Here is a 26,594-nt window from a genome sequence, read left to right as displayed (position 1 = left end):
TGCCAGAAATCCACAGGCCCAGGAGCCTGCAGGTATATGTGCTGTTGCCAGAGCTGGCGTCAATGGCGGAGAGAACGTCGACTCACTCAGGGAGGTGGCCCATTGAAGGGGTTTTGCCAAAGCACCCTCCAAAAGCTGGGGTGGGCACTTTCTGCTGTCCTGTGTGGTGAGTCACCCCTCAAGGTAGAGCAGGGTGGACAACTGGAGGGCTTCTAGATGTTGCACTGCAACTCCCATGATCCCTCACTATTAGCTATGCTGGCTTTGATGGGAATTGCAGTCCAACAACATCTAGAGGGCCATTCTACCCTGGGGTACAGTGATCCCTGGGCTATGAAGTGTTCCAAGGCTCTGGAATGGTGCCACTCACTCAGGCCAGCTCACTCAGGCCGCTCACTCCTGACCTGGAAGGACTCTAAAGGCTTCCAGGTCAGGCTGCGCCTTTGTTTGAGCAACAGCAGGATCTGCTGTGCCTGGCTGTCACCCAGGAATTGCCTATGGCCAAACATTGCCAGTGCATCCCTAGAGCTGTGTTGAATGTGTGTGTTTCACTAGAACCGTAGAATCATAGGGTTGGAAGGGGCCTACAAGACCATCGAGTCCAACCCCCTGCTCAATGCAGGAATCCAAGTCAGAGCATCCCTGACAGAGGGCTGTCCAGCCTCATCTTGAATGCCTCCAGTGTGGGAGAGCCCACCACCTCCCTAGGTCATTGGTTCCATTGTCGTATTGCTCTAACCGTCAGGAAGTTTCTCCTGATGTTCAGCGGGAATCTGGCTTCCTGTAACTTGAGCCCATTATTCCGTGTCCTGTATTCTGGGAGGATCGAGAAGAGATCCTGGCCTTCCTCTCTGTGACAACATTTCAAGTACTTGAAGAGCGCTATCCTATCTCCCCTCAGTCTTCTCTTCTCAAGGCTAAACATGCCCGGTTCCTTCAGTCTCTCCTCATAGGGCTTTGTTTCCAGTCCCCTGATCATCTTTGTTGCCCTCCTCTGAACCCTCTCCAGCTTGTCTGCATCCTTCTTCAAGTGCGGTGCCCAGAACTGGATGCAGTACTCCAGATGAGGCCTAACCAGTGCTGGGTAGAGGGGAACTAGTACTTCATGGGATTTGGAAGCTATGCTTCTATTAATGCAGCCCCAAAGAGCATTTGCCTTTTTTGCAGCCACATCACATTGTTGGCTCATATGCAGCTTGTGATCGACAACAATTCCAAGACTCTTCTCGCTTGTAGCACTGTTGAGCCACATATCCCCCATCCTGTAACTGTGCATTTTGTTTCTTTTTCCAAGGTGCAGAACTTGGCATTTATCCCTATTAAATTGCATTCTGTTCTTTTCTGCCCAGCGCTCCAGTCTATCAAGATCACTTTGAATTTTGTTTCTCTCTTCCACGGTATTAGCTATCCCACCCAATTTTGTGTCATCTGCAAATTTGATCAGCATCCCTTGCACCTCCTCCTCCAAGTCATTAATAAAAATGTTGAAGAGCACTGGGCCCAGCACTCAAACTTCTCCCCAGTTTGAGAAGATCCCACTAAGTTTTTATGTCCTGTGCCTCACTCATGGGGTTTCTGCAGAAGCACCTTCTCCCTGAGTGTTGCTTCAGATCTTGACCCCTGCCTGGTTTCAAGGACGCACCTTGGAATGGCTCACTTGGACTGACAGCCAGCTCCCCCACCCTCAGGTCCCGGTACCCAACTGCCTGGAGCCAACGCTTGCCTAGGGGCTGACGTTACTCAGCATTTAACACCCAACATCTCTATACACCCTCCCATCCCCCAGAACTGAAAGGCACACAGAAATGTTGGCTTTCAACCAAGAAGCTCGATAACTTGAGAGGCAGCCTGGTGCAGAGATCAGAGTATCGAACTGGGATTCAGGAGACTTGGGTTCAAGTCCTCACTCAGCCATGAAGCTCACTGGTTGACTTTGGGCCTGTCACTGTCTCTCAGCCTAACCTACCCCCCAGGGTTGTTGTGAGGATAAACTGGAGGAGGAGGATCGTGTACACCACCTTGGGCTCTTTGGAGGAAAATGTGACAAATAAATAAATAAAATACTAAACTCCCTGCAACTACTGCAGTGACAAGAGTGGATTTATCTTGTAAAAACAGCACAGCCCATCCTGTGCCCTTACAAAAAGGAGGTGTTTTCCTCATGATTCACCAGCCTTTCTCTCCTGCAACATCCGGATTCTCCCAAAGAAACCCAATTCCTGAAGAGGCCCGGCCCAAACTGGCACAGTTACATACCACAGGCAGATTATCTGCTATTTCTACATGAGACAGGCATCAAGAATGCGATACAGGTTTCTCTGGTTGCAAATTGTTTATATCTTTTCTATCCTCTCTGACACTGACTCCTACATGTGCAGAGGAAGGGAAGTTGAAATATGTCCCCACCAAGTAACTTTTATATTCAGAACAAATGCTTTGGGCAAAACCTATTATTAGGGCAGTGCCATCATACAACTGTGGGTGTGATTTTTCATTTATTTCACACCACACATCCAAACATCTCTTCCATTGATGCTAATGGAAAGATTGGTCCCTGAATGTTTTAAGTGCCTAGCAACATCCTTGTCTACAAGCCCACCTCTTTTTCCAGAACAGCTTCATTGACATGAGCAAGAGAATGACCATCAGAAAGCTCAGAGGAAAGTGTGTGGGGCGGGGGGAACTGTTTTTGCACACACTTCCCCCCTCCTCTCCTCCCCATAGAAAAAGCAATAAGGAAAAGGCTTTCTAAAAAAAAAAAGGTTATGGGCTACTGTGACATCATCAGCCAGTGGGCAAATCCTCTCTCCTCACCCAACTGTCCTATTTGCATGTGTGAAAATTCCAAACTCTAAATGGCAAGCAGAGCTACAATCCCTTTGTAATATCATCACCTATTACACCAATCCCCATCATCTTCTCAGAACTATTTGCATGCCTGTGTCATATATTTTGAGTTACATTCAGAATAACATCAGATCTTTTGTCCCCAAGTTCTGCAAAGTCTCAGATGGCTGCTCCCATTTTTACACTAAGAGTTCTGAATGCAAAGAGTTCTGCAACAGATATGTCACCCATCTGGTCCGTGACCCTTTGACATACCTTAACTCTCAACCCTATCAATTAACATTTGGATTAAAACTAGCCTCCCACTGATGAATCAATGACAGCAGCCAGTGGATTAATCTACAGATCAAAGATTGTATCCATAATTTAACAAAAAGCATAGGGGAATATTGATACTCTTGGACAATCAATGGGAGATGCCTGTATTTACTACGGCATTTCATATAGTTACTATCTCTTGGGGGAATGGGGTGTGTGTGTGCGTGCATTCTCATGCTTGCAGTTGTGTTCATGGGAACCTGTCACCTTATCACAGAATATATGAGAAAGATAGCACTGGAGACTGGAGGCTTCAATGTCAGTGGGACGGTGAATCCATTCCGGGTTTCTCTAAAGGAGAACTCTAAAGGAGTTCTGACTGCTTCTGACTGAAACCCGGAATGGATTCACTGCCCCATGTACATCGGAGCCACCAGCCTCCACAGAAAGACAGACAGACTAACAACAGAGTAATTTCAAAATATATTTAGAGCTAATATATATAAAGTCACCACAGAGACTGAGAAGCCCAAGAAACATCCCTGCACCCCACACCAGTTTCTCCTCTCCATCTCTTTTGCAAGGGTGGGGTTGAGCTGATTAAATTACGGTCCACATTTGCCTTGGTGCTTCCAGATTTCCCCACACAGTTAAGCAAGTTTTGCCTTTGAGCCGATCGTCTCCGCTTCAGGACAGGCCTGGCCCTGTTGCTTGGAAACCAGGATACTGAACTGAAGAAAAGCTCTTCTGGGCCAGGGCAAAGCATCCTGCCAGCCAGTGGTGCAGCTGGGGCTGGACTTTGCGGCCAAACTCCTGAGCCCCAAAGTCCAGGAGGACCCCAAGTGACAGCCCAGAGAGAGGCAGGGGATGAGGGCATCAGAACTCCATTTCATTCCTGTAGTTAGCATTGTGCTAGGATTTAAGTGAGTTTGAAATGCAAAATTGCATATACCCTGGTTTTTTAAAAACAATAAATAAAGAAGGAAGGAAGGAAGGAAGGAAGGAAGGAAGGAAGGAAGGAAGGTTTGGCAAACATTGCTGCTGTTCTTCTAATGTACCAGGAAGAAGAGATATCTTAACTGTGTGCTTCACAGCTGAAGAAATAAAAGCACAATCCTATGCATGTTTAGACAGAAGAAAACCCTACAAACCGCAGAATGCCCCAGCATGCTGGGAGTTGTAGGATTTTTTTCTGTCTAATCTTGCATAGGATTGCACCCTTAGTCTAGGGTCTAAATTACCTAGCTGCATCACTGCTGCCAGCCACAGTCCTCTGGAAGACCCACAACAAAGGCATGATGAGGGCAACAGCCTTTCTCTGGTATTCAGTGGAAGACTGCCTTGAATTGTGGAGGTTCCACTGAGCCATCATGGCTACTAATAGCCACTCACAGACCTATGCTCCATTAATTCGTTTAGGGCACTATCCTATGCATGTTCAGACAAAAAAAATCCCCACTCCATAGTGCTACAGAGTGTTACAAGGGTTCCATTTAGCTAGTTTCCAAGCTAAATACAACCCTTTGGGCTCTCCTTACCAGCTACAGATATCATCCCCCTCCCCGTAAAGTTATTTTAAACATTGGGGGGGGGGCTGCATGCCCACCCCTTGCCAGAACATCACTCTCAAGTTGAATGTGTGTTTTGCTACCTGTTCTGGTGGGATCACCATTTAAACTGTGAGAGGTTCAATATCTATGCCCCTTTTGCAGCAGTGAAGAGCTTTGCCAACAAAAATGAATGAATGGCCTAAATTTTCCATAAACCTGTAACCACAGGTGATAAGTAAATCCTAAAAGCAAGACGATGCAATCCTGGACCCAAGATAAACATTTCAGTCCTTGCTCTTGCTCTCTAAACGTATGATTTAGGATGAGTCTCTCCTCATCCCCTTGTCTGGGCTTTGTCAGCATTTGCCATACACGTCACATGTCCAGACTTCAGACGACGTGTTGGAGAGATTCCTCTGTGCTTCAGAGGCAGGTACAACTGCCTGCAAATATAGCAGAACTAGCCTTGCTGCATGAAATATTCAGGAACAGGTCCTATAAAAATCACATTAGCCACCCCACTGGCTTTCCGGATTTACTCCCTTTGATGTGCTTGGAGAGTTTCAATTTGTCTGCCTTAAACTAAAGATCCGAGTCAATATTTGACAAATGTACATAAAACACTATCTGCTTTGTTAAGTCACAGAGCTGGACTGGGCTTACACAGTGATTAGGAGAAGGTGTTCTGGGAAGGTCTTTTTCAGGTCTCGCTTTAAAGATGAACTGGCTGGTCAGCCTTCCCCAAAATGGTGCCCTCCAGAGGTTTTGGACTTCAACTCGCATCAGCATGGCCAATGGCCAAGAATGCTAAGAGCTGTCGTGCAAAATATCTGGAGGGCTCCAGGCTGGGAAAAGCTGCACTTGATAAATTTAGTGCTTTAGGGCCTCCTTCCCCCACCTGGTGCCCTCCAGATGGGTTGGACTGCAATGTGCATCATTCCCATCCAGCGTCAGTAGGGAAAGATGCAAGATGCAGTCCAACTCATCTGGAGAGTACCAGGTGTGGGGAAGATGCTTTAGGGAGCAATCCTACTGGGATAGGCAGCCGCCTCCTAACTCGGAGGAGACCGCCTATCCAATGCAGGGCAGAAGCGTGGAGGGGATCATCCCCTCCGCACTTCAGCCGCCCTGCATTTGCGGCTAGACAACCGATTTCAGCTGTCTAGCCACAGGAAGTCGGAGCATGGGAAGCTCTGATGTGTGACACACAGGATGTGTCGTACCGGATTTCTGACTTCCCCGCCCCAGAGCGCCCCCAGGAACGCCCCGTTTTCACTGCTCCACACTCCTCTTCCGAGCGTGGAGCACAGGGCTGTTCTGAGCTGCCTGCGAGGCAGTGTGGGATGGGGGGAAGGTTGGTTCTCAGGGAACCAACCTTGGAGCATGGGCTCCGAGGTCGGTTCCTAGGAACTGACCTACCCTATGGCTGTCTAGCCGCTGACTAGCAGCCATAGGATTGTGCCCTTATAGTGTTGGAAGTGTTTTGTCAACTGCCCAGAGAGCTTCAGCTATGGGGCAGTATAGAAATATAATGAAGGAAGGAAGGAAGGAAGGAAGGAAGGCACCTCATGCACATCATCGTCATCATTATTATGCATGCTTCACAGAGTACAAGAGGACAGGCCCCTGCCTCAAGGAACTTACAGTCTAAAATTCGATACAGGGGAAACAAAAGAGGAAGAGGAAGGAAGTGAAGGCAGTATTCATCAGGACAAGGACCTGCAGTTGATTCTGTGACTCGTATTTCAGCCTAGCTGCAGCAGGGCTCATGCTCCTAGTCGCCATGCTGCAGCCTGGATTCAGCAGCCTCCTACATGCTGAGCCATCCACCAGGCTCGCCATAGAGATCTCAAGTTTTAAGCACAAGAGGCCTGGGGGAAGAAGAAAAAGACGGCAAGCCCCAACCCGCTCCTTCTCTCCTTCCATATCTGAATCACAGTTATGCACTGAATTCCTGCAGAGGGAACTGCTGAGCCTGAAAATGACTCATGGTTAATATTCAGTGCACAAAAAACTGTACTAGTTTTGACCAAAAAAATCGTTGTAATGACGTCTCCTCATATTTATTTAAACGTATTAGATCACTGCATTTACAGCAGGGATGAGGAACATGTGGCCTTCCAGACGTTGTTGGAGTACAACTCCCATCATCCCTCACGTTGGCTGTGCTGGCAAGTGCTGATGGGACTTGCAATCCAGCAACATCTGGACGGTGAACACATCTCCCTGGTTTACAGGATCCCCAACCTCCAAGTATTTTCCCCTATACACACACACCCTCCCCACACCAATAAAACCAAAGAGACAATAGGAGGCTCATTTACAAGCACTCCGACAGTGAACGCAGTGAAAAATATGCATCTGCTTGAGAGAATGCATGAACATTCAGTCAATCTTGGCTCCAGGCCTCTGAGGGCCTTTGGGCAAGACATCCTCAATGGGCCCTTCCATCAGTGAGCCTACCTCCTTACCACCATGGTCACCAGCCGCTCCTGCCCCTCTTCTTTCTCATCATTGCTCCCACTTGCTTACTTGGCAGGCAGAGAGCTGGTGAGCAAGCAGGGACTGGGATGCACTGTTCCTCCTTCTCACCATTGTCTGGGCCAGAGTGAGAGGAGGAGCAGGTTCGGGGGCTCTTATTTATTTAGCTATTACATTTCTGTACTGCCCAACAGCAAAGGCTCTCTGGGCAGTTCACAACTGTCAGTGGGCCCCTGCTGGCGCTGGGCCCTCGGCATGTGCCTGACCATGTCTACCTTTGATGCCAGGCCTCCATCTCATACCCAGGTAGGAAAGGACAAATTAACACACGTTGACACTTTCCCTCTGGAAGCACAGTCACAGCTCCTGATATAAAACCTGTCCTGTGACATCATAAAGGCTAACGTGGGTAGGTGGCCCTGTGCCCTACTTTATATAGGACAATTTCAGGGATAGGTAACATGGTGCCTGTTTTGTTATCAGCAGCTAGGATTTTCTTAGCGGCAGCTTGGATTGCTGGAAAATAGGTTTCTGTTGGGGCTGAAAACTGTGGGTTCAAAGGAGCAGTTCAGTGTGTTGGGGTTCAAACCTCACATCTGCCTTGTACTCAGTCTTTGGGGCAGGTTACTTGCCCTTTGCCACGCCTTCCATGGCAGCCATTTTGTGGTGATGCCCACGACAGTATCTCAAATTGCCAAATGTGCCCATGGCCCAAAAAGGTTGCCTATCCCTGAACTATCTGAAGGGTTCTCCAGGCCAAAGATAAAGAGCCATCAACAGGGGCAGCAGAGGCTGGCCTTGAAGCTGGCCATCAGCCGTTCACACCTGGGCAGCAGGTGCAACAGGCACATATGCTGGCCCCACCCCCAACATCCTCACGCATGCCAGCCCCGCCCTCCGAGTCCTCACCTGCCCGGTGCTGAGGGTGGGGGCTGGAGGAGGCTCCTACTCACATGAATATAAATATAAGCCTCCACGGGACCGGGAACTCGGCTTTCTCAGGGTTCCCAACTGCGCAAAGGGTTTGACTTGTGTTCAGGTGTATACAAGTAGAAGCCACCTCTACTCACACACGCGCCACTCAACAAAGGAAGAGCAGGGCTTACAGGGCAGGGAGAGGGATGCTGAGGGCAGTGCTGGGATGAGTAACATCTTCCAGTGGAGCTTGGTGGCTCTGATGTCAGTGGGGCAGTGAATCTGCTCTGGGTTTCAGTCAGAACCAGTCAGAACTCTAAAGGTGCTGTCCAAGGTGCTTCACACACTGCTTCACACCTTGGATAGCTCCTTTAGATTTCTGACTGAACCCAGATCGGACCCACCACCCCACGGACATCAGAGCCACCAGCCTTCACTGGCATTGTGTCTCTTACACACTTTCTTGTATCCTATTCAAGGTGCTGTCCTGAATTTCCCACCATTCACTGGAGGAAGCCCAGGTTCTGGTATTGAGAGACTTTACTCTATCCACTTACTCTACACCATACATCTCTGTCATGTCCCCTATTCCTATAAACCAGGGGTAGGCAACCTGTGGTCCTCAGGCCACATGCGGCCCTTGGCCTAATTTCATGCAGCCCTTGGCCTAATTTCAAATGCCCTCTGCATGCGATCAGTTCAGACCTCTGGCAAGCGAGATTTGTCCCTTTTCTGACAGGCCACTGGGTGGGAAGGAGGAGGGAAAGAAAGAAAAGAGAGTGGCAGAGTGGTGCCCCACCGCACTGGCTTTAGTCTTAACTAAAACTCCCCAAATGTTCTAAACTTTTCTCGTAGGGGAGTTGCTCCAGCCCCTGATCCTCCCCATACGGGATTCCAATTGCAGAGGAACCACTGACAATTAAAGGATTAAGCTCCCACTTTTTCCCTATTGCTTCTCCAGTGGGGTTGGGGAGCCAGGGTACACAGGGTCGAAGCCCCGGAACATTTTGATGAGCAGGGATGCCACTGACATCATCTGCTGCCCCACTCAGACTTCCCTGTTCCCTCTGAGCTTAGCTGGAAATCCTCACAGTACCTGGAGGGAAATGGATTTCCTCAACAACAATATATTGTTTGTTCTTGTAACACCAAGTATTTTGGGTTGGCTTGGTTCTGAATGGACAACTAAGACACATTAGCTTTACTAAAGGTATACATAATACAGAGAGAAAGGGAGAGGAAAAAGGATGGAACAATGCAGCTGCATTTTAGACTCTCCTTGGCAATATGGCTTCAAACTTTATCACCACACCACTGTGCTTTTCCACTCCAAATTTTCCCCCGGCCTTCCCGTCGCCCTGTTTTGAATCCGCTCTTTACAAAAATCAAACACCCAGCATCAGGTCTCTAATATACACTTTGCACCTGCTGTGTAGTTAGGTCTTGTTAAAGGAGATCTTTGCTCCCATCCAACTATACCCTAAAGTCATTCTGACAAAGATGCGAAGACTACACGAACCTTTGGCAATTGTGGCGCTCTTCTGTGGTGCTCTTCTGTTGTGTTCGGCGGCCACAGGAGACTCCTGCTGCCCGCCACTGGCAGCTAACGGCAGGATATGTGAGAGTACTAAAAATAAGACTGTTGGTGAAGTCGGGGGGGATACGGTCCTCCTCTTCCAATATCAGAGGCAATATGCCTATGTGTACCAGTGGCTAGGGAACATGGGTGGGAGGATGCTGTTGCCCTCATGTCCTGCCTGTGGGTTTCCCATGGGCAGCTGCCTGGCCACTGTGTGAACAGAATGTTGGACTAGATGGACTCTTGGTCTGATCCAGCAGGGCTCTTCTTATGTGGTCCACCACTGCTATATGGGAAAGCTGCTTGCAAAAACTGTGCATATTAGGAGAAACGTGTACAAAAATGTTGCAGCCAGACCACCCTCACCATAACTCACAAGGTCTCTCTCTTTGCTTTGGCGGCATCGAAAATTCATGCAAAATTCATTTTTGACAATGCAGTTGACTGTTTGGGGGATGCCTTGTTTTAATGGTCTTTTGTTGTTGTTTATTCGTTAAGTCACTTCCAACTCTTTGTGACTTCATGGACCAGCTTATGCCAGAGCTTCCTGTTGGCCGTTGCCACCCCCAGTTCCCCCAAGGTCGAGTCCGTCACCTCCAGAATATCATCCATCCATCTTGCCCTTGGTCAGCCCCTCTTCCTTTTGCCTTCTACTTTCCCTAGCATCTTTTTTTTTTGGGGGGGGGGGTGTCTTTTAGCTGTTTTAATTTTCAGATCATAATTATCCATTTACATGTGGAAGTCGTATATTTTAAATGATTTTAAATACTATACTGTGAATATATTTTAGTTTTAACCATCTTAGATTTTGACCTCATGTTTTATCTGCCCTAATACGTTTTAGGGCGCAAAGCTGGCTGGGGAATGCTGGGAGTTGTAGGCCTTTTCTCTGTCTAAATATGCATAGGATTGTGCCCTTAGTTGTTTAGTTGTTTTATATATGTGAATGGCCTATGGCCCACTACTAAATAAATGGAATGGCAGCATACAAAAATGCATATGAATTTCCATGTGAACTCCCTAGAAGAAACCTTGGTCTGATCCAGCGCAGCTCTTCTTATATTCTTACCTTCAGTGAAGCTGCCTGAGAGGGTTATTGCTACAAACACTTTTCCTTCTGGTTCCAGGTCCACCTGTAGGAGAAGGAGAATTGGGGGAACACATGGTCAAATGGAGTGTGAACATTTATTTGTTTGTTTGTTTATTTATTTATTTCTATGTAAGCTCTGAAGGGCTCTGGGTGGTTCAGAAAAATTAAAACCACAAAGTAATCATGTCTTGTTCAATACTTCCCCTGTCATTAACATTTCTGTAATCGTCTGCAGGATGAGGATCACAGCGAGTACAGAGAATTAGTCTTGGATCTGAGTTCAGGATTTGAACACTCTATACAGGCTCAGGCTGCAAAACTATGTCCACCGCTTACCTGGGAGCAAGCCACACTGAATGTAATGGGCATTTCTTTTGAGTAGACAGGTATAGGTTTGTGCCGTAACAATCTGTTCCTTGCTTATTTCCAAGTCCAGGCAACCCAAAATGGAAATCGGGTGGTCTACCAAAAAAGGGCCTCTGCCATCTTTTAGGAAAAAATATATTTACTGCATTTATAACCTGCACTTCCTCCAATGGTCTCAGAGTAGTACTCATGGCTCTCTTGTTCTCATTTTAACCTCCCAGGATAGATTAAGTTGTGATTGGCCCAAGGACATGCAGTGAGTGTCATCGCAAAGTAAGGGTTTGAACTCAGGTCTCTCCGCCTCTAACTAACACTCACCCAGCCTTCCTCAGTCTGGTGCCTCCAGTTGGTGTGGACTCCATCTCCCATCAGCCCCAGCAAGCACAGACAATGGTCAGGCATGCTGGGGGTTGTAGTCCAAAACAGCTAGAAAGCACCAGGTTGGAGAAGAATGCTCTAACCACTTCTGTGGAATTTTGAACAGCCACCAGCCTAGTGAAACTAAGCCCATGACCACTGAAGGCTGGTGGCTCCGATGTCAGTGAGGCAGTGAATCCGCTCCAGGTTTCAGTCAGAAACCAGCCAGAAGCACCCTGGAAAGCTCCTTTAGAGTTCTGACTGGTCCTGACTGAAACCTGGAGCAGATTCACCATTCTACTGACACTGGAGCTACCAGCCTTCACTGACTTCAACACTAGTGACGGGTCAGCATCCTCGACTGGACCTGAAGACAGCAGACTAGATTAGGGAAGTCAAGGCAGACCATGTGTCACACACATAGCTTGCTTGCTCTCCAGCCCTCCACATCTGCTGCCTGAGGCAACTGACTCGTTGCGCCTTATGGTCAGCCTGGCCCTGTGCTTGTGAACCTTGGGATTCGAGTAAATAACAAAGAAGACCCAGCAAGCCCAATGTCTGCTCTGCCCTGCGCTGAATAAACCCACTAGCTTATTTTCCACAGGTCTCTACAGAGTCTGCCTTTGTTTTTCGTTATTCTTTGGCCAAAATAGAGGTCAGCAGACCAGGAGGATTTTGGTTTAGCGTTCCTTTTATAGCAGTTCTGCTAAGATCTGCTGAAGTTTAAGTCACCCCATCACACGCCATCTATAAAAAGCTCCCTGTTAATTTCCTTTAAAAATCACTGCCACTAAATGTAAACATGAGTCTCACACCACGTGTAATATTTGCAACAGTTGAACTTATTCTGAAAATAGGGTTCTCTAGAGGGATGACTCAGTGGTTTCCAACAGCCTTCCCTCGTGCCTGAACTTGCAACCAGACCAAAATAAGCAGTTTGTTTTAACAAGACACAATAAAAAAAATAAAAAGAAAGAGCACCCATCACAATCTGCACCATCGGCCTGAAGTTTGGCATGGAAGGAAACGTACAATAGAGCAACTCCAAGGATCCTTAGAGGGGACGTAGCTCAGTGATAGAGCACTGGCTCTGCATACAGAAGGTCTCCGGTGTGATCCCAGCATCTCTAGGCAGGGCAGGAAAAACTCCTGTCTGAAATCCTGGACAGCTGCTGCCAGTCAGTGTCGACATTACTGGGCAAGATGGACCAAGGTCTGACTCAGCAGAAGGCAACTTCCTATGCTGAACCGGTTTAGAAGTACATAACAACGTAAGAAGAGCCCTGCTGAATCAGACCAAGGGTTCATCTAGTCCAGCATCCTGTTCACACAGTGGCCAACCAGCTGCCCATGGGAAACCCACAAGCCAGACAAGAGTGCCACAGCACCCTCCTGCCCATGTTCCCCAGCAACTGGTGAACACAGACAGACTGCCTCTGATATTGGAGGTAGCATATAGCCATCAGGACTAGTAGCCATTGATAGCCTTCTCCGTGAAGTACAATATTCACAGGAGTTGAATATTAAGTTGAATATTAACTTAATATTTATTAAGTTTGATGTCAAACTTAATAAATAAGAATAGCAACCAATTCCCAGTCTACGCACCGATAAGACAATCAATCCACCCTAAACACACAGAGTAGGGAGTGATTCCCATTAAACACAATGGGCTCTAAACTACCAGGAAAACATGCCTAGGATTGTGCTGTGGATTTGCTTTAAGTCCTAGAAAATCAACTCACAGAGGTGCAGATCACAACCATGAGCTTTCAACTCTTCCAGATGTAATACATTTTTCTTCTTTCTTAGATAACGTAAAATAATAACATCCATGAACATATCAAGGACGTAGTGACGTCCCATGTCGTCATCCTGCACACAAGGGGATTGGGGGTTGGACTCGATGGTTTTGTAGGCCCCTTCCAACCCTACTATTCTATGATTCTATGAAGGCAGGATAATGGGGAGGGGGGAGAAAACATACGCCGTGTTCAGACGTCTCGCTAAACCACAATGTAGGGTGACAAGAACGCTATGACACAGAAGCTATGTCACCAATGCGTCCCTTGTGTGCACGAGGTTGTCAGAATACTGTTGCCATACATACTACAGTTGAGTGTTTTGACATGGAGGGACTCAGCTCCCTCCCTCCACTTTTATGTAGACTCCGGGTGTGTGCTTTCATTGAGAAGGGGGGGGGGGAGTTGTGAAGTCCACTGCTTAAAAAGAAGTGTGTCCTTAGTAGTATTTTCTGATACCAAGATTCTAGAAGCCTTTGTAAAGCACTATTCTTTGCCTTTCTATGAACACACCCTAGATGTCTGGTGAAGATTACAGCAGTGCATATATATCCTTAAGCTCTCACCAAACAAACTCTGTCTCTGCATCTTATGCTTTAAAAAAACCCTTAAGCACTTTATGCCCCATTGATTTTAAAGGCAGAGTGAAACTTGGGCTTAATTTTTTCCCCCATTAAAAATGAGCAGGACTTTCCAAGTCCCAAGCCTGGGCTAAACCATGCCCCATTTTGTCATAAGCCACATCCAGGGCTGTGTGTGCGATGCTCTAGATCAGCCTTCCCCAACAGGACAGGCGCCAAAGGTTGGCATGGTTGGGCACCTGCTGAGGGCCCACACCCAGCATGGGCCCGCTAACAAGGGTCCTGGAAATGCTCCTCCTCTCCGTAAGTACAACCTGCTTGTTCACCTGCCTCTTGCTACGGCCCAGAGAACATTGGGGGTGAGAAGAAGGAGAAGCAGATGCCACTGCCTTACTTACTGGCTCTTTGTCTGCGTCTAGCAAGAGGTGTGTCTTGCCCAAGGACCCTCCAAAATCTGGAGCTGGCACAGTTCCCCAACCGGGTGTCCAACAGATGTTGCGGACTACAACTACCAGAATTCCTGACCTTTAGCTGTGCTGGTGAGGGCTGAAAGGAGTTGACATGCAAAACACCTGGGCGCACCAGGTTAAGGAAAGCTGCTCTGGGCCAGGGGTAAGCAATTGGTGCCCTCTGGATATTTTGGATTACAATTCTCATCAGTCCCAGCCAACGTGGCCAAATGGTTAGGGATTGAGAGAGTTGTAGTTCAAAACATCTGGAGGGCACTGGGTTACCTACCCCTGCTCCAGACAAAATTCTGTGCCGAGACAACTCAAATTCTGGTGAATTCTACTATACTCCGTAAAAATTATGTCGATCTCCATAATTTATCTTATTGAGCAGAGTCTAATCTGCTTCTCAGACATGAGGATGGGCAAGGATTCCCATCCCTGGAAACCAGAAAGATTTTTGTTTTCTCTCCCAGACCTTCCCCCAAAGCATATTTTACCCATCACAAGGGCTAGAAACTTGTTTTTGTTTTCTAAAAGCTGAGCTTCTCAGAAATGGAATTCAGCCAGTACCATATGCTGCAGCTATCCCGCATGCTTTCAAAAACTTGACCTTTCCCCCCATGGGAAGATGCACATTCTTCCCATGCCAAGACAGAACAGGCATCCCCCCACTTAGGCAAAACCCAGAGGCAGGGAGGGGAGGAAGGGCGGCTCACTCACTCTTCCTTTCTCAACACTCCTTTTGTATGTCCAGAAGGAACCCGCAGGCACAGTGCTTTTCCCAGCCGGGCTACCGGAGACACTTTAACCAGAGATGCCAAGGAATGAACCCAGGATCTCATCCATGCAAACACTAAAGGCAGCGTAACCTGGAGGCACGGGGGTGAATCGGCAGGCGGAGAAGCGAGTCTGCAAGCAGCTCACTCTGCACCTGAGCCATGAATTGCTCAGACTGAGGTGCCAAGCCAAAGTCAGCAGCTTTAGAGGACCCCAAAGGAACCTTGCCGGCTCCTTGTGCCGGCTGATTGCTGCTGGGCTGGAAAACGCAGTACCACCCTCTAGGCATCTGCTCCAGTGGTGCTATAGCGCAAAGGCAAAATTGTGCCAGCAGGTTTCCTCTACCTATAGCAATGGTGCAAAGCTTCAGGCCCAGGGGTGGAATGCAGCCCCCCAGGGGTCCCCAGAAGGTTCTGCCCCTTTCCCCTGACCCCACCCCCTTTCCCCCATATACCAGTTGTTTGGTGGTTTCCTGGCTTTTCTGCATTTTCCCCCCGTTCTAAAAGGCTGGAATGCCTCTCCCGAGGCTTACTTACCAGGAGTAAGAGCTTTAAGCTACAGTGTGGAGCTATTTTTGGTATTTTGGCCCTTCCCGCCACTGGAATACAGTCCCTGAGAGCTTCTCCAAAATGGAATTAGGACGTCAGGTTGAAGGAAGTTCTGCACCCCTGACCTACAAGCTGCCACAGTGGTGAAAAAACAAAGGCAGTGACGTCCCACTGCCAGAGTGCCAGTTTGAGACCTGCAGCACCTTCTATTACAGCAGAGCTGGCACTCTACCCAGTTGAGCTCCTGACCATTCACACAGGAAGCCGCCCTATACCAGATTATTAGTCCATCTAGTTCAGTGTCATCTGTTCTGACTGGCAGCAGCCTCCAGGGTCTCAGGTGGAGGGGAGGGGCATAGGAGCACACGCTCTGCATGCAGAAATCCCCAGCTTCAATCCTAGGCACCTCCAGTTAAAAGGATCTGATCGCGAGTGATGGGAAAGGCCTCTGCAGCAATACCGAAGAGCTGCTTCAAACCAGCCTCCCCCAAGCAGGCACCCTCTAGATGTGTCAGACTACAACTCCCATCCCCAGCCAGCACATGCCTGGGGTAATGGGAGTTGTAGTCTGACACATCTGGAGGGTGCCCAGTTGAGAAAGGTTGCTGCAGTCAATACTAGGCCAGATGGACAGTCTGATCTAGTGTATGGCAACTTCCTATGTTCACACCACCTGCTCCATAGGAACATCGGAAGCAGCTCTAGATAAGAGTCAGACCGTCCATCTAGCCCAGTACTGTTGATACTAATTAGCAGCGGCTTTCCAGGGATACAGGCAGGAGTTTTTCTAGCCCTACCTGGAGATGCCGGGATTGAACCCCAGACCTTCTGCATGCAAAGCAGGGGCTCTGCCACTGAGCTACGGCCCCTTCATGCTGCCATTATTCCTTCATCTCCTACATGTACCACTTGAAATCCAAAGGGGACACAAGTTGCAAGACCAGACTGAGGGGAGATATGATAGCGCTCTTCAAGTACCTAAAAGGTTGTCACAGAGAGGAAAGCCAGGATCTCTTCTCAATCATCCCAGAGTGCAGGACACGGAATAATGGGCTCAAGTTACAGGAAGCCAGTTTCCGGCTGAATGTCAGGACAAATTCCCTGACTGTTAGAGCAATACGACAATGGAACCAATGATCTAGGGAGGTGGTGGGCTCTCCCACACTGGAGGCATTGAAGATGAGGCTGGACAGCCATCTGTCAGGGATGCTTTGACTTAGATTCCTGCATTGAGCAGGGGGTTGGACTCGATGGTATTATTGCCCCTTCCAACCCTACTATTCTATGATTCTATGACTTAAATCACAAATCTCACACATATAACATAAACTGACTATGAATTAGTCATCAGTGGCAGCGGGTTCCAAATACACACACACACCTCTTCCACAGAGATGAGGACAACCCTCTGTCACCCATACAAGGCACACACTAATGTGGAAGAGCAGGTACAGCCGGTTGATACGAGAAAATTGAGCTTGGCATTTTTCCATTAAAAAAACACACATGCACAACTTCACTGCTGTGGATGAGAAGAAGAAGAGAAATGCTGGAGGCTAAACTTCAAATTCTTATGGCATCCTTTACATTTTCTCTCTAGGTCAAGAGAGAGAAAGAGAAGCTCCTAGAATACAAGGTTAGTAACACTCAGAGGGAAAGGCCATACCATAGGCACTGGGAGTTGCAGCATTTAATATGTGAGGACAATTTCCAGGCCATGTTTAGACATACACACCTTGGTTTTTAAGGTGTCCTATGGGATTGCTGCCCGTTAGTTGGAAGCCTCCATAAATTTATTTTTCAAATGTATAAGCTGCACCTTCATCCCAAAAAGTATTTCAGGGCAGTGTACATAAAACAACTTAAACGATGTGCCCGATCTCATCAGATCTCAGAAGCTAAGTAGGGTCAGCCCTGGTTAGTACTTGGATGGGAGACTGCCTGGGAATCAGGCTTCCTGCACCAAGCAGGGGGTTGGGCTTGATGGTCTTGTAGGCCCCTTCCAACCCTATGATTCTATGATTCTAACACTACACTGTGCAATACAATAAAGACAAACTAAAAGCTAAGCCATAAAAAGTAAAATCAAGAGGCATAAGCATAACACTATTTCAGCCTGCAAAAAAAGATACAAACTTGAATTTCAAAATGTAAGAATTTTGAGAGTTTGCCTGAAAAAGCCTGTGCAAACAAAAAGGTGTTCCCTGGTGCCAAAATGAGTACAGCCTTGGCACCAGGCATTATCTCCGGTGGGAGGGCATTCCAAAGTCAGGGTGCCACCACAGAGAAGGCCCTGTCTTTTATACATGTACTTTTATGGAGGGGGTACAGAGAAGGGCCTCTTCTGATGCTTTTGCATGAACAAGTTGATATTGGAGGAGGTACTCCTCTTTAGCTTATTATTATGCTGAGATATGCACAAGACGTGTGTCCAAGTGTTCAGTCCTTGCACTGCATCTTCTCTCATTCCTTCTTGGTGAGTCACAAGTCAGCATCTCCTAGGTTAATTAACCATAGTTTTCTGTTATGTCCAAACCCGGAAACTATGTGTGGGCAGGGAGCGACAGCAAGATTTTGGAGGACAGATCTGTAGGTGCCCCACACAGCCTGCCTCGTGCCTGCTGCCCTCAAGTGCAGTAAAGGCAGCGAGCACTGAAGTAAGATTCAACTGCCATTTTGTACTTCACCTTAGGCAGCAAAACATTTTGGGCTGGCCCTAGTGAGAAGATTTGTATTTCTAGCTAAATTATAGCAATCATTTTTAAATGCGCATCTGTACAGATAAATAAGCATATATACATTTTATGCAAATTTTATGCAAATCTAAAACTCCCTGGAAAAGACCCTGATGCTGGGAAAGACTGAAGGCAAAAGGAGAAGGGGACGGCAGAGGATGAGATGGCTAGATAGCATCATGGATGCAATGAATATGAACTTGAGCACGCTCCGGGAGAGAGCGCAGGACAGGAAGGCCTGGCGTGCTATGGTCCATGGGGTCACGAAGAGTCGGACACGACTGAACGACTGAACAACAACAAAAATGTCCTCTTTGGCCCTCGTTCAATTTTTGGCAATGCATAAAGTGACTACCAGAGGGATAACGGTGGTTGGCCTCTGTAGGTAGTGAATGAAAGCTGTGGAAGAGCAATCCCTGAGGATGTTCAGTCTTCTCCACCCTTCAGATGTGCTGGACTACAACTACCATAATCCCTATGGTTATGCTGGCTGGGAATAATGGGAGTGGTAGCCCAACACCTCTGCAGGGTGCCAGGATGGGGGAGGCTGTTCTACACGTTCCCCTGGAGAACTCTCTGATGGGTTGTCTGCCATGTTTACTAGCGTGTGCATTTGGATCTTCCAGACAGAAGACAAACATATCCCGAGCCTTTCTGTAGCAAAAAACTTTACATCCATTTCACACCAGTTCACTGCCATGATTTCTGCCAAGGAATCCTAGGAAGTGAAGAGCAGAGCATTTCGTGTGAGCGAACTCTGGCCCTCATCAATTCCCAGCATTCCCTGGAGCAATAGGATGGCTGCTGAACTGGTTTTGAATCGGTAATACAGATGTGCCCTGAAAAACATGAAAAAGCCCCTGAGCCAAAACAGATCGCAGGATGACCATCAGTGCTGGCTCCAGGTTTTCAGGGCCCCTGGGCAAGACACCCTCCCTGGGCCCCCTCCGTCAAGGAGTCTACCTTCTCACCGCCCTTGTCACTAGCTGCTGTTTCTCCTCCTCCTCTTTCTCATTATTGCTTCCATTTGCTTGCTTGGCAGGGAGAGGGCCAGGGAGCAAGCAGGCTGTGGCATCTCCTGCTCCTCCTTCTCACCACCACCGTTGCCTGGGCCTCAGCAAGAGGCAGGTGAACAAGCAGGGTGCAATGGCAAAGAGGAGGAGCAAGTCCAGGGCCTCTTGTCACTGGGCCCCTACCGGAGTGTGGGCCCTCGGCAAGCACCTGACCATGGCTACCCTTGACACCAGACCTGATGCCTGTCACGAACAAGGTGTTGACCAGCTTGCCTCAGTGGGGGTGTTGCTAAAGCAGCAAACTGCAGGACTTCAGGGTTTTAAGGCTGGAAAATCAGAGACATCGGAGTGCCTAGCTGCTTAACATATGCTGGTTTTCCAGCCCTGGCACAATGAAGCTGCTTTTTCTCCCCCTTCTTCTTTTGTTTTGACTCAAGCTGTTACTCAAGAAAGTCCGCCCTCAGCTTCTTGCGGGGAGTTTCGCCCTGCCATGACATCTGTAGCGTTCACATAAAATGCCTGCACCTCTTGGTAAACCTGTTTGATCGGCCCCTTGAAACCTATTCAAATGGAACAGGAGGACAAGACTCTTCAAAGCTCTTTATCGCGGGGTCTCATCCAGCAGCTGCTGACTTTAGTGATAATACTAGATACTGATGTATTCTGTATGCCTGTTCAAACATACCTGGAGGCCCTATGCATGAGGAACCAATTTCCACACCCCATGCCCCTCTAAAAAAGGGCTTAACCCCATATTCCTTTCCCCAACAAAAATGAAGCTATACCAACAACACTTGCTCAAATTAGTTAAATGCCTCTCCAGTCAAACAGATATACAGTCAGGGCCAGAAATATTGGAACAAGGATAACTGTTTCGGCAGTTGGCCTCTGTACACCACCACATTGAAGTTGAAAGGAAACACACCGAGATGGGAGTGAAGTCAGGACTATCAGCTGTAATTCAAGGGGGTTGACAAAAGTGGGGCACTAACCATTCAGGAAGTACAGCCAGTGGCAGGCACACACACCCATCGTTGGTGGCTCATAAGTAATGGAACAAACGAACATGATCTCAAACTTAAGGGTCGTCTTTAATACCTGGATGAAAATCCTTTGCAGTCAATGACTGCCTGAAGTGCGGAAGCCATGGACATGACCAAATGCTGAGTTTCCTCCCTCGAGATGCTTTGCCAGGCCTTTACTGCAGCTGCCTTCGGCTGCTGCTTGTTTGTGGGTCTTTCTTCCTTCAGTCTTATCTTCAGTAAGTGAAAAGCATGCTCTATTAGGTTAAGATCAGGTGACTGACTTGGCCATTGAAGAACATCCCACTTCTTTGCCTTGAGAAACTCTTGGGTAGCTTTTGCTGTATGTTTGGGGTCATTATCCTTCTGCAATATGAAGCGGCGTCCCATCAGTTTGGCAGCATTCGGCTGAATCTGAGCAGAAAGTATAGCCCTATACACTTCAGAATTCGTCCTGCTGCTTTTATCAGCAGTCAGGTCATCAATAAACACCAGTGACCTGATTCCATCAGCAGCCATACATGCCCATGCCATAACACTGCCTCCACCATGTTTGACAGATGATGTGGTATGTTTTGGATCATGAGCTGTTCCTTTCTTTCTCCATACTTTTCTCTTCCCATCATTCTGGTACAAGTTAATCTTGGTTTCATCTGTCCAAAGAATCTTATTCCAGAACGGGGCAGGCTTTTTTAGGTGTTTGCTGGCAAAGGCTAATCTGGCCTTTCTGTTCTTGAGCGTTACCAGTGGTTTGCACTTTGTTGTGAAGCCTCTGTATTTACATTCATAAAGCCGTCTCTTGACTGTAGATGTTGACAATGACATGCCTACCTCCGCAAGAGTATTCTTGACCTGGCTAGATGTTGTGAGAGTTCCTCTTCACCCTGAGCAGAATTCTGCAGTCATCCACTGTAGTTGTCTTCCATGGTCTTCCAGGCCTTTTGCTGTTGCTGAGCTTGCCAGTTAATTCCTTCTTTTTCAGGAAGTTCCAGACTGTTGTGTTGGGCACTCCCACTGTTTTTGCTATCTCTCCGATGGGTTTATTTTGTTTCCTCAGCCTAATGATGGCCTCCTTCACCCGCATGGACACCTCTTTGGACCTCATGTTGGGAGTTCCAGTGAACAGCTACCAAATGCAAATGTAACACTCAGAACCACCTCCAGGCCTTTTATCTGCTTGATTGGTCATGGGGTACCCGGGAAACAGGCCACACCTGGCCATGCAGCTGCTTGTCAGCTGTTGTTCCATTACTTATAAGTCACCAACGATGGGTGTGTGTGTATGCCACTGGCTGTCCTTCCTGAATGGTTAGTGCCCCACTTTTGTCAACCCCCTTGAATTACAGCTGAAAGTCCTGACTTCATTCCCATCTGGGTGTGTTTCCTTTCAACTTCAATGAGGTGGTGTACAGAGGCCAACTGCCAAAACAGTTATCCTTGTTCCAATATTTCTGGCCCTGACTGTATCTGTATGAATAAAACTGGCACATCAAGTAGAAGAATTCTAGCCTAGCCTTCTCCTCCATACAAAAATTAAAAATATCCCCGTGCCTAGAAAACTAGCATGTCATGGAGCTGGCTGAGCTACAACCCTTCTTCCTGAAATGCTAGCTTTCTACGTGCAGATCATTTTTACTGCATGGAGAAGCATCCAGTCATGGGAGCCTTCCCATGAAGTGGCACAGCCAAGACACAGGTGCCAATGAAAGTGCCTAGCACTTTCAGAAATTCCTCCACCTTTCCCCAGCTGTGTAAAAATGCCGGTGTGCATACATCAACTACAAGCAACCCTCCCTTGCTATCACCTCATCGTGTGCACTGCAATCTCAGCTGTACCCCAGATGCATTTCATACTGCAGTGAGATAGCTGTGTAATTGCATGGGTGTGGGCCACATCCAGCCCTATTGGTCCGGTTTGCTAACACTTGTTTTTAATACATCTCACAAAGAAGAAGTGGGGGGCAGGGAGAACGTGCTTGGTCAGATACTCCAGCCTTCCCCAACTTGGTGCCCTCCAGATGTGGACTACAGCTCCCATAATCCCCAGCCAATACGGTCTGGGGGCTGCTGGGCAGTCATACTCCAACATGTTTAGAAGGTGCCATGTTAGGGACGGTGGAGATATTCAGCTTGTGTCACTTGGGTGGATATATATGGTGGGTCATGAAAACTTTTAAAGAGCTATCTGCACATTGCATAGAGTGAGCTGAGACAGTGAGCGAGGAACTAGACACAATGACAAAATCAGAAACTCTGCATCCAGTTTCCACCCTCCTGTGTGTAACGCCATGTTCCTGAAGTGCATGATGTGATGTCATCACGTTGTGTATTTCCCCATGCCTTACCCACAGAGGCCAATAATGTCTGTGGAAGGGGGCTAAGCGGGGAAACCCATGAGTTGATGATATTGTTGTATTCAGCCACACTTAATGAGCTGTTCACTCTCCCCTTAGGTACAGCCCAGACTCCCCCTAGACTCCGTAGGACCAAGAGGAAGGGTGGATATAGTTTGGCAGGACGGCAAGGAAGGAAGCAAGGAACTTGATCTAAGTATCACAGGGCCTGAGAACCATCTGAGATGGGAGTAGAAATTGGGCAGGACCACCATACAGCCTTCACCAAGTGGCTTCCCTGATTGTACAAGCAACTGACTATCATGAGTGCTGGCTCTGAGATTTAGGGTCCCTTAGGCACAGCTTCCCTCAGTTCAGCCCCCTTAACTGGGAAGGGGAGAGACATGTAAATGGATCGTTCTCTTAATCTGCATCTGAATTTCTTGAATACTCTAAGCAGAATGGAAATGATGACACATTTAGGATGGTGGCCCCTCTGCTTGTCTTGAGGCCCTGTCAAATGCCCAAACTTGCCACTCTCTGGAGCCAGCCCTGGGTCCCATTGTATATTGCAGGGTGTCAAAGTGACGCAGTTTACTCAGTGCACGCAGAGTCAGCAACCTGTGCATGCATGAAGACATGCTACGTTCTTCAGATGTGTAAAGGGTCCAGGTACGCAAAATGCGGCAAGTCTCCTTCCTTCCTTCCTTCCTTTCTTTTTGCATTCACAGACCATAGGCACATACACAAAGTGAACTTGATCCTCCATCCTTCCTTGGTCGCTATACAGCAGGGGTGGGGAACCTTAGGCCCGGGGCCAACTCCGACCATCCTGTGGTCCAGATCCAGCCCTTTGGAGCTCTCCAGAAGGTCGCGCCCCTTCCCTGCCCTTTGCCTTTCCACCCAACCCCGGATATTTGGTGGTTTCTTGGCTTTTGTTTTTTGTTGTGTGGGGTTTTTTTTTAGATTTTAGCTGTTCTTCATTTCATTTCCATTACAATACATGTACATTATCTATCCATACAAATTTGTTCAACAAATGCACAATAAACTGTACAACAATTTACAAATTATCCATGCTATTAACAATGATAATTGTTAATTATGATTAACAATGATAAGATGTACATATTTTATTCTTAAGAACAAATATATGTATAAAGCTTTTGACAGCGTTAATTGGAATTTTTTTTAAAATGCAGTGAAATATAGATTTGGCCCCAAATTTTCCAGTGCCATTGGTGCCATATTTCCTGGCTTTTGTGCAGTTTTCCCCCATTCTAAAAGGAGGCAATGCTCTCACAAGGCTTAGCTCCTGGCAGAAAGAGCTTTGAGATATAATATGCTGGCATTTATTGTATTTTTGGCCTCACCCCATTTGCCTTCAGCTTCGCCCATCACTGGAATGCAGCCCCTGAGTGCTTCTCTGCAATTAATTCAGCCCTCAGGCTGAAAAAGGTTCACTGCCCTGTTCCCCTACAGCAGTGGCAGCCTGCAACATACTGTCTGTCCCTTCCCCCAAGGAACACGGCTAATCATGCCCCTAAGTGTTTATACCTGTAGGGTATATTATGCCTTCCCCAACCTGTTGCACTCCAGATATTGTGGACTACAACTCCCACGATTCCCAGCCATTGACCAAGCTGGCTGGGGCTGATGGGCATTGAAGTCCAAAACATCTGGAAGTCCCCAGATTGGGGAAAGCTGCAGTAGGTTAGAACACAACATGGAAGGTTCTTGGGGAGCAGAGATTGTTCAGCCAGGTCAACAGCATGGCAGCATGGATCACGTGCTCTGCTTCGCTTGCCCTCAAATGGGTGCCATCTTCCAAGCAGGCCTTTTCCCTAGAAGCCCCACTCCCCTCCAGTTATACAGATGCATGAACTTGATTGAGAACATGCACAATTTTTTACACTTCTCTAGAAAAGCACGTTTGGTAATGCTCCCCAGAGCAGTTCACCTGGTGCCCATTTCATTATCTTTGCAGCACCAGGCAAAGAGCTTTGGATTCTCTCAGCCTTTTAATCCTCTTGGATTTCTGCTTGTATGTTGTGTAGTTTTATCTCTGTGCTATTTTAAGATTATTATTTTTTGTGGTGCCTGATTTAGTTTCTGCTGATTTTAACTGATTGTTGTTTTTAATTGCTTACCTTTAATTGGTTGTTTTATGGGTCGATTGGATTTATATAGATTTTATTTGTGTTGCATGTCACCCTGAGAACTATCGGGCAACTAATAACTCTTAGAAGTAAAAAAAAATCAGGTTCAATCCTTTAGAGCTGGGAAGATGCAGGTTGAATCCTGGGAGCCGAGCCCTTCGTATTTCCCCCTCAAGAGATGCTAAAACACACTTTGGCTAGATGCTGTTATTGAGCTATAGAAAGAGGAGAACAAATTGGCTCTTTCAATTTAAAGAAGTGGGAAATCTGTTTTTAGCATCCCTTGTGAAGAAAACAATCATTGTGTGAACAGTACAAAATGTTTTCCAGTTCATATTGTATCTAGCCTAGATTTTGCAACTTCGAAAATTCCCCAGGCGCATCTAAATATTCCAACCTGTTGCAGAGACGTGCCTTTCTTCCTGGTTATCCGAAGTTACTACTCTATTTGGCACAGTCCTCATTCAGCTGAACAGAAGCTGGCAGAAGAAGGAGGTGATTGCTATTCCATCTTTTTAATTTCCGATGGACATGAATACAAGCAGGTGGAATGCAGGAAGTCTATTATATAAAGTTCCCATACAGAAACCATTGACAAACATAAGGCAAAGTAATACTGGGTGTTTCCCGTCCATCATGAGATTTTGTGAAACGGAGCATTCAGATCTCCGGAATGCTAACTCATTTCAATTCTTTCCTTTTTGTAATGTATTTATATATATTTTTCCCAATACTACAAAGAATATAATGTCATCCTGTATTACAATATTCTGTATTTCAGAATATTCAGAAGACATGCTAGTTCACCAGTGTCATTCCATGATCCATGATCATAAACACATACACACTTTAGTCCAACCAGGGGCCCTATGGCTGCATGTGACTGTCAGCCTCATTTCAAAACCCCCTTCAGACCTCTGGCAAAAGCGACCCATCCCTCCCCTGGCGGACCACTGGGTGGGAAGGAAGAGGGGGAAAGAAAACAGAGTGGCAGGAAGAGAGAGAAAAAAGGGTTTCAGGTAGAGAAAGGGAGTTGCCCTCCCCCTTTTGCCTCTGCCCCCGCCCAAGGCTGGCTTTGGCCCCACCCACCACCAACGCAGCCCCCGACAGATTAACCAAGTGGAAATGCAGCCCTCGACAGAAGGCCGCCCACCCCTGTCCTAGACCACCAGAAGAAAGGTGCAGCGGGGGGGGGGGAGTCATTGCAAAGTTACTTCACTGTGCCTGAATGTAACACTCTCTGCATACGTCATTGCCTTTTGCCACAGAAGCATACTTATTTAAAACAGGCAAATAAGGGTGCAGTCCTATGCATGTTTAGACAGAGAAAAGGCCTACAACTCCCAGCTACTTATTTCTGTTTCTTATTTATTTTCAGTAAGAAGCATGCTTATTTAAAACAGGCAAATGTATACAAACATGGCTTAAATTGCTTAATTTCAGATTGTCATGATTCATATTCTTTCTTTTATTTTGCGAACGCAGTATATACACACACAGAGCTGGGGACAAATTGCATCGAGATGGCATGGGCAATGGTTATGAGCAAGAAATCCCCAGTTCAGATTTCAGTTCAGCTGTGAGCTGGCAGAGTAACCTTGCAAAAGGCTCATTACCTCAGACTACCTACACCTACACACACACACACACACCCCTTTAATATAAAGGCAATAACTGGTCTGCCTGACAGAGTCATTATAACGATTCCCGAGATAATGCATGTGAAATG

At 47.3% G+C, this 26,594-nt stretch overlaps 1 protein-coding gene across 2 annotated transcripts in view; it reads right to left on the bottom strand.

Annotated features, from left to right (window-relative positions):
- The window catches only part of PRKCH (protein kinase C eta), a 156,490-nt gene that overhangs the window by 106,526 nt on the left and 23,370 nt on the right, over positions 1-26,594 (bottom strand). For both annotated transcript variants that reach the window (XR_014788084.1, XM_084836590.1), the window contains exon 2: positions 10,700-10,763. Coding sequence is in view for 1 of the 2 variants with exons in the window: in XM_084836590.1 (XP_084692716.1) it covers positions 10,700-10,763 (64 nt within the window). In the remaining variant the exon portion in view is untranslated. The remainder of the gene's footprint in view (positions 1-10,699; positions 10,764-26,594) is intronic.

Source organism: Heloderma suspectum, chromosome 1, assembly GCF_057233095.1.
Source record: "Heloderma suspectum isolate Gila_16-S chromosome 1, 16-S_ref, whole genome shotgun sequence".
NCBI lineage: Eukaryota > Metazoa > Chordata > Lepidosauria > Squamata > Helodermatidae > Heloderma > Heloderma suspectum.
This window is presented reverse-complemented; position numbering and strand designations above follow the sequence as displayed.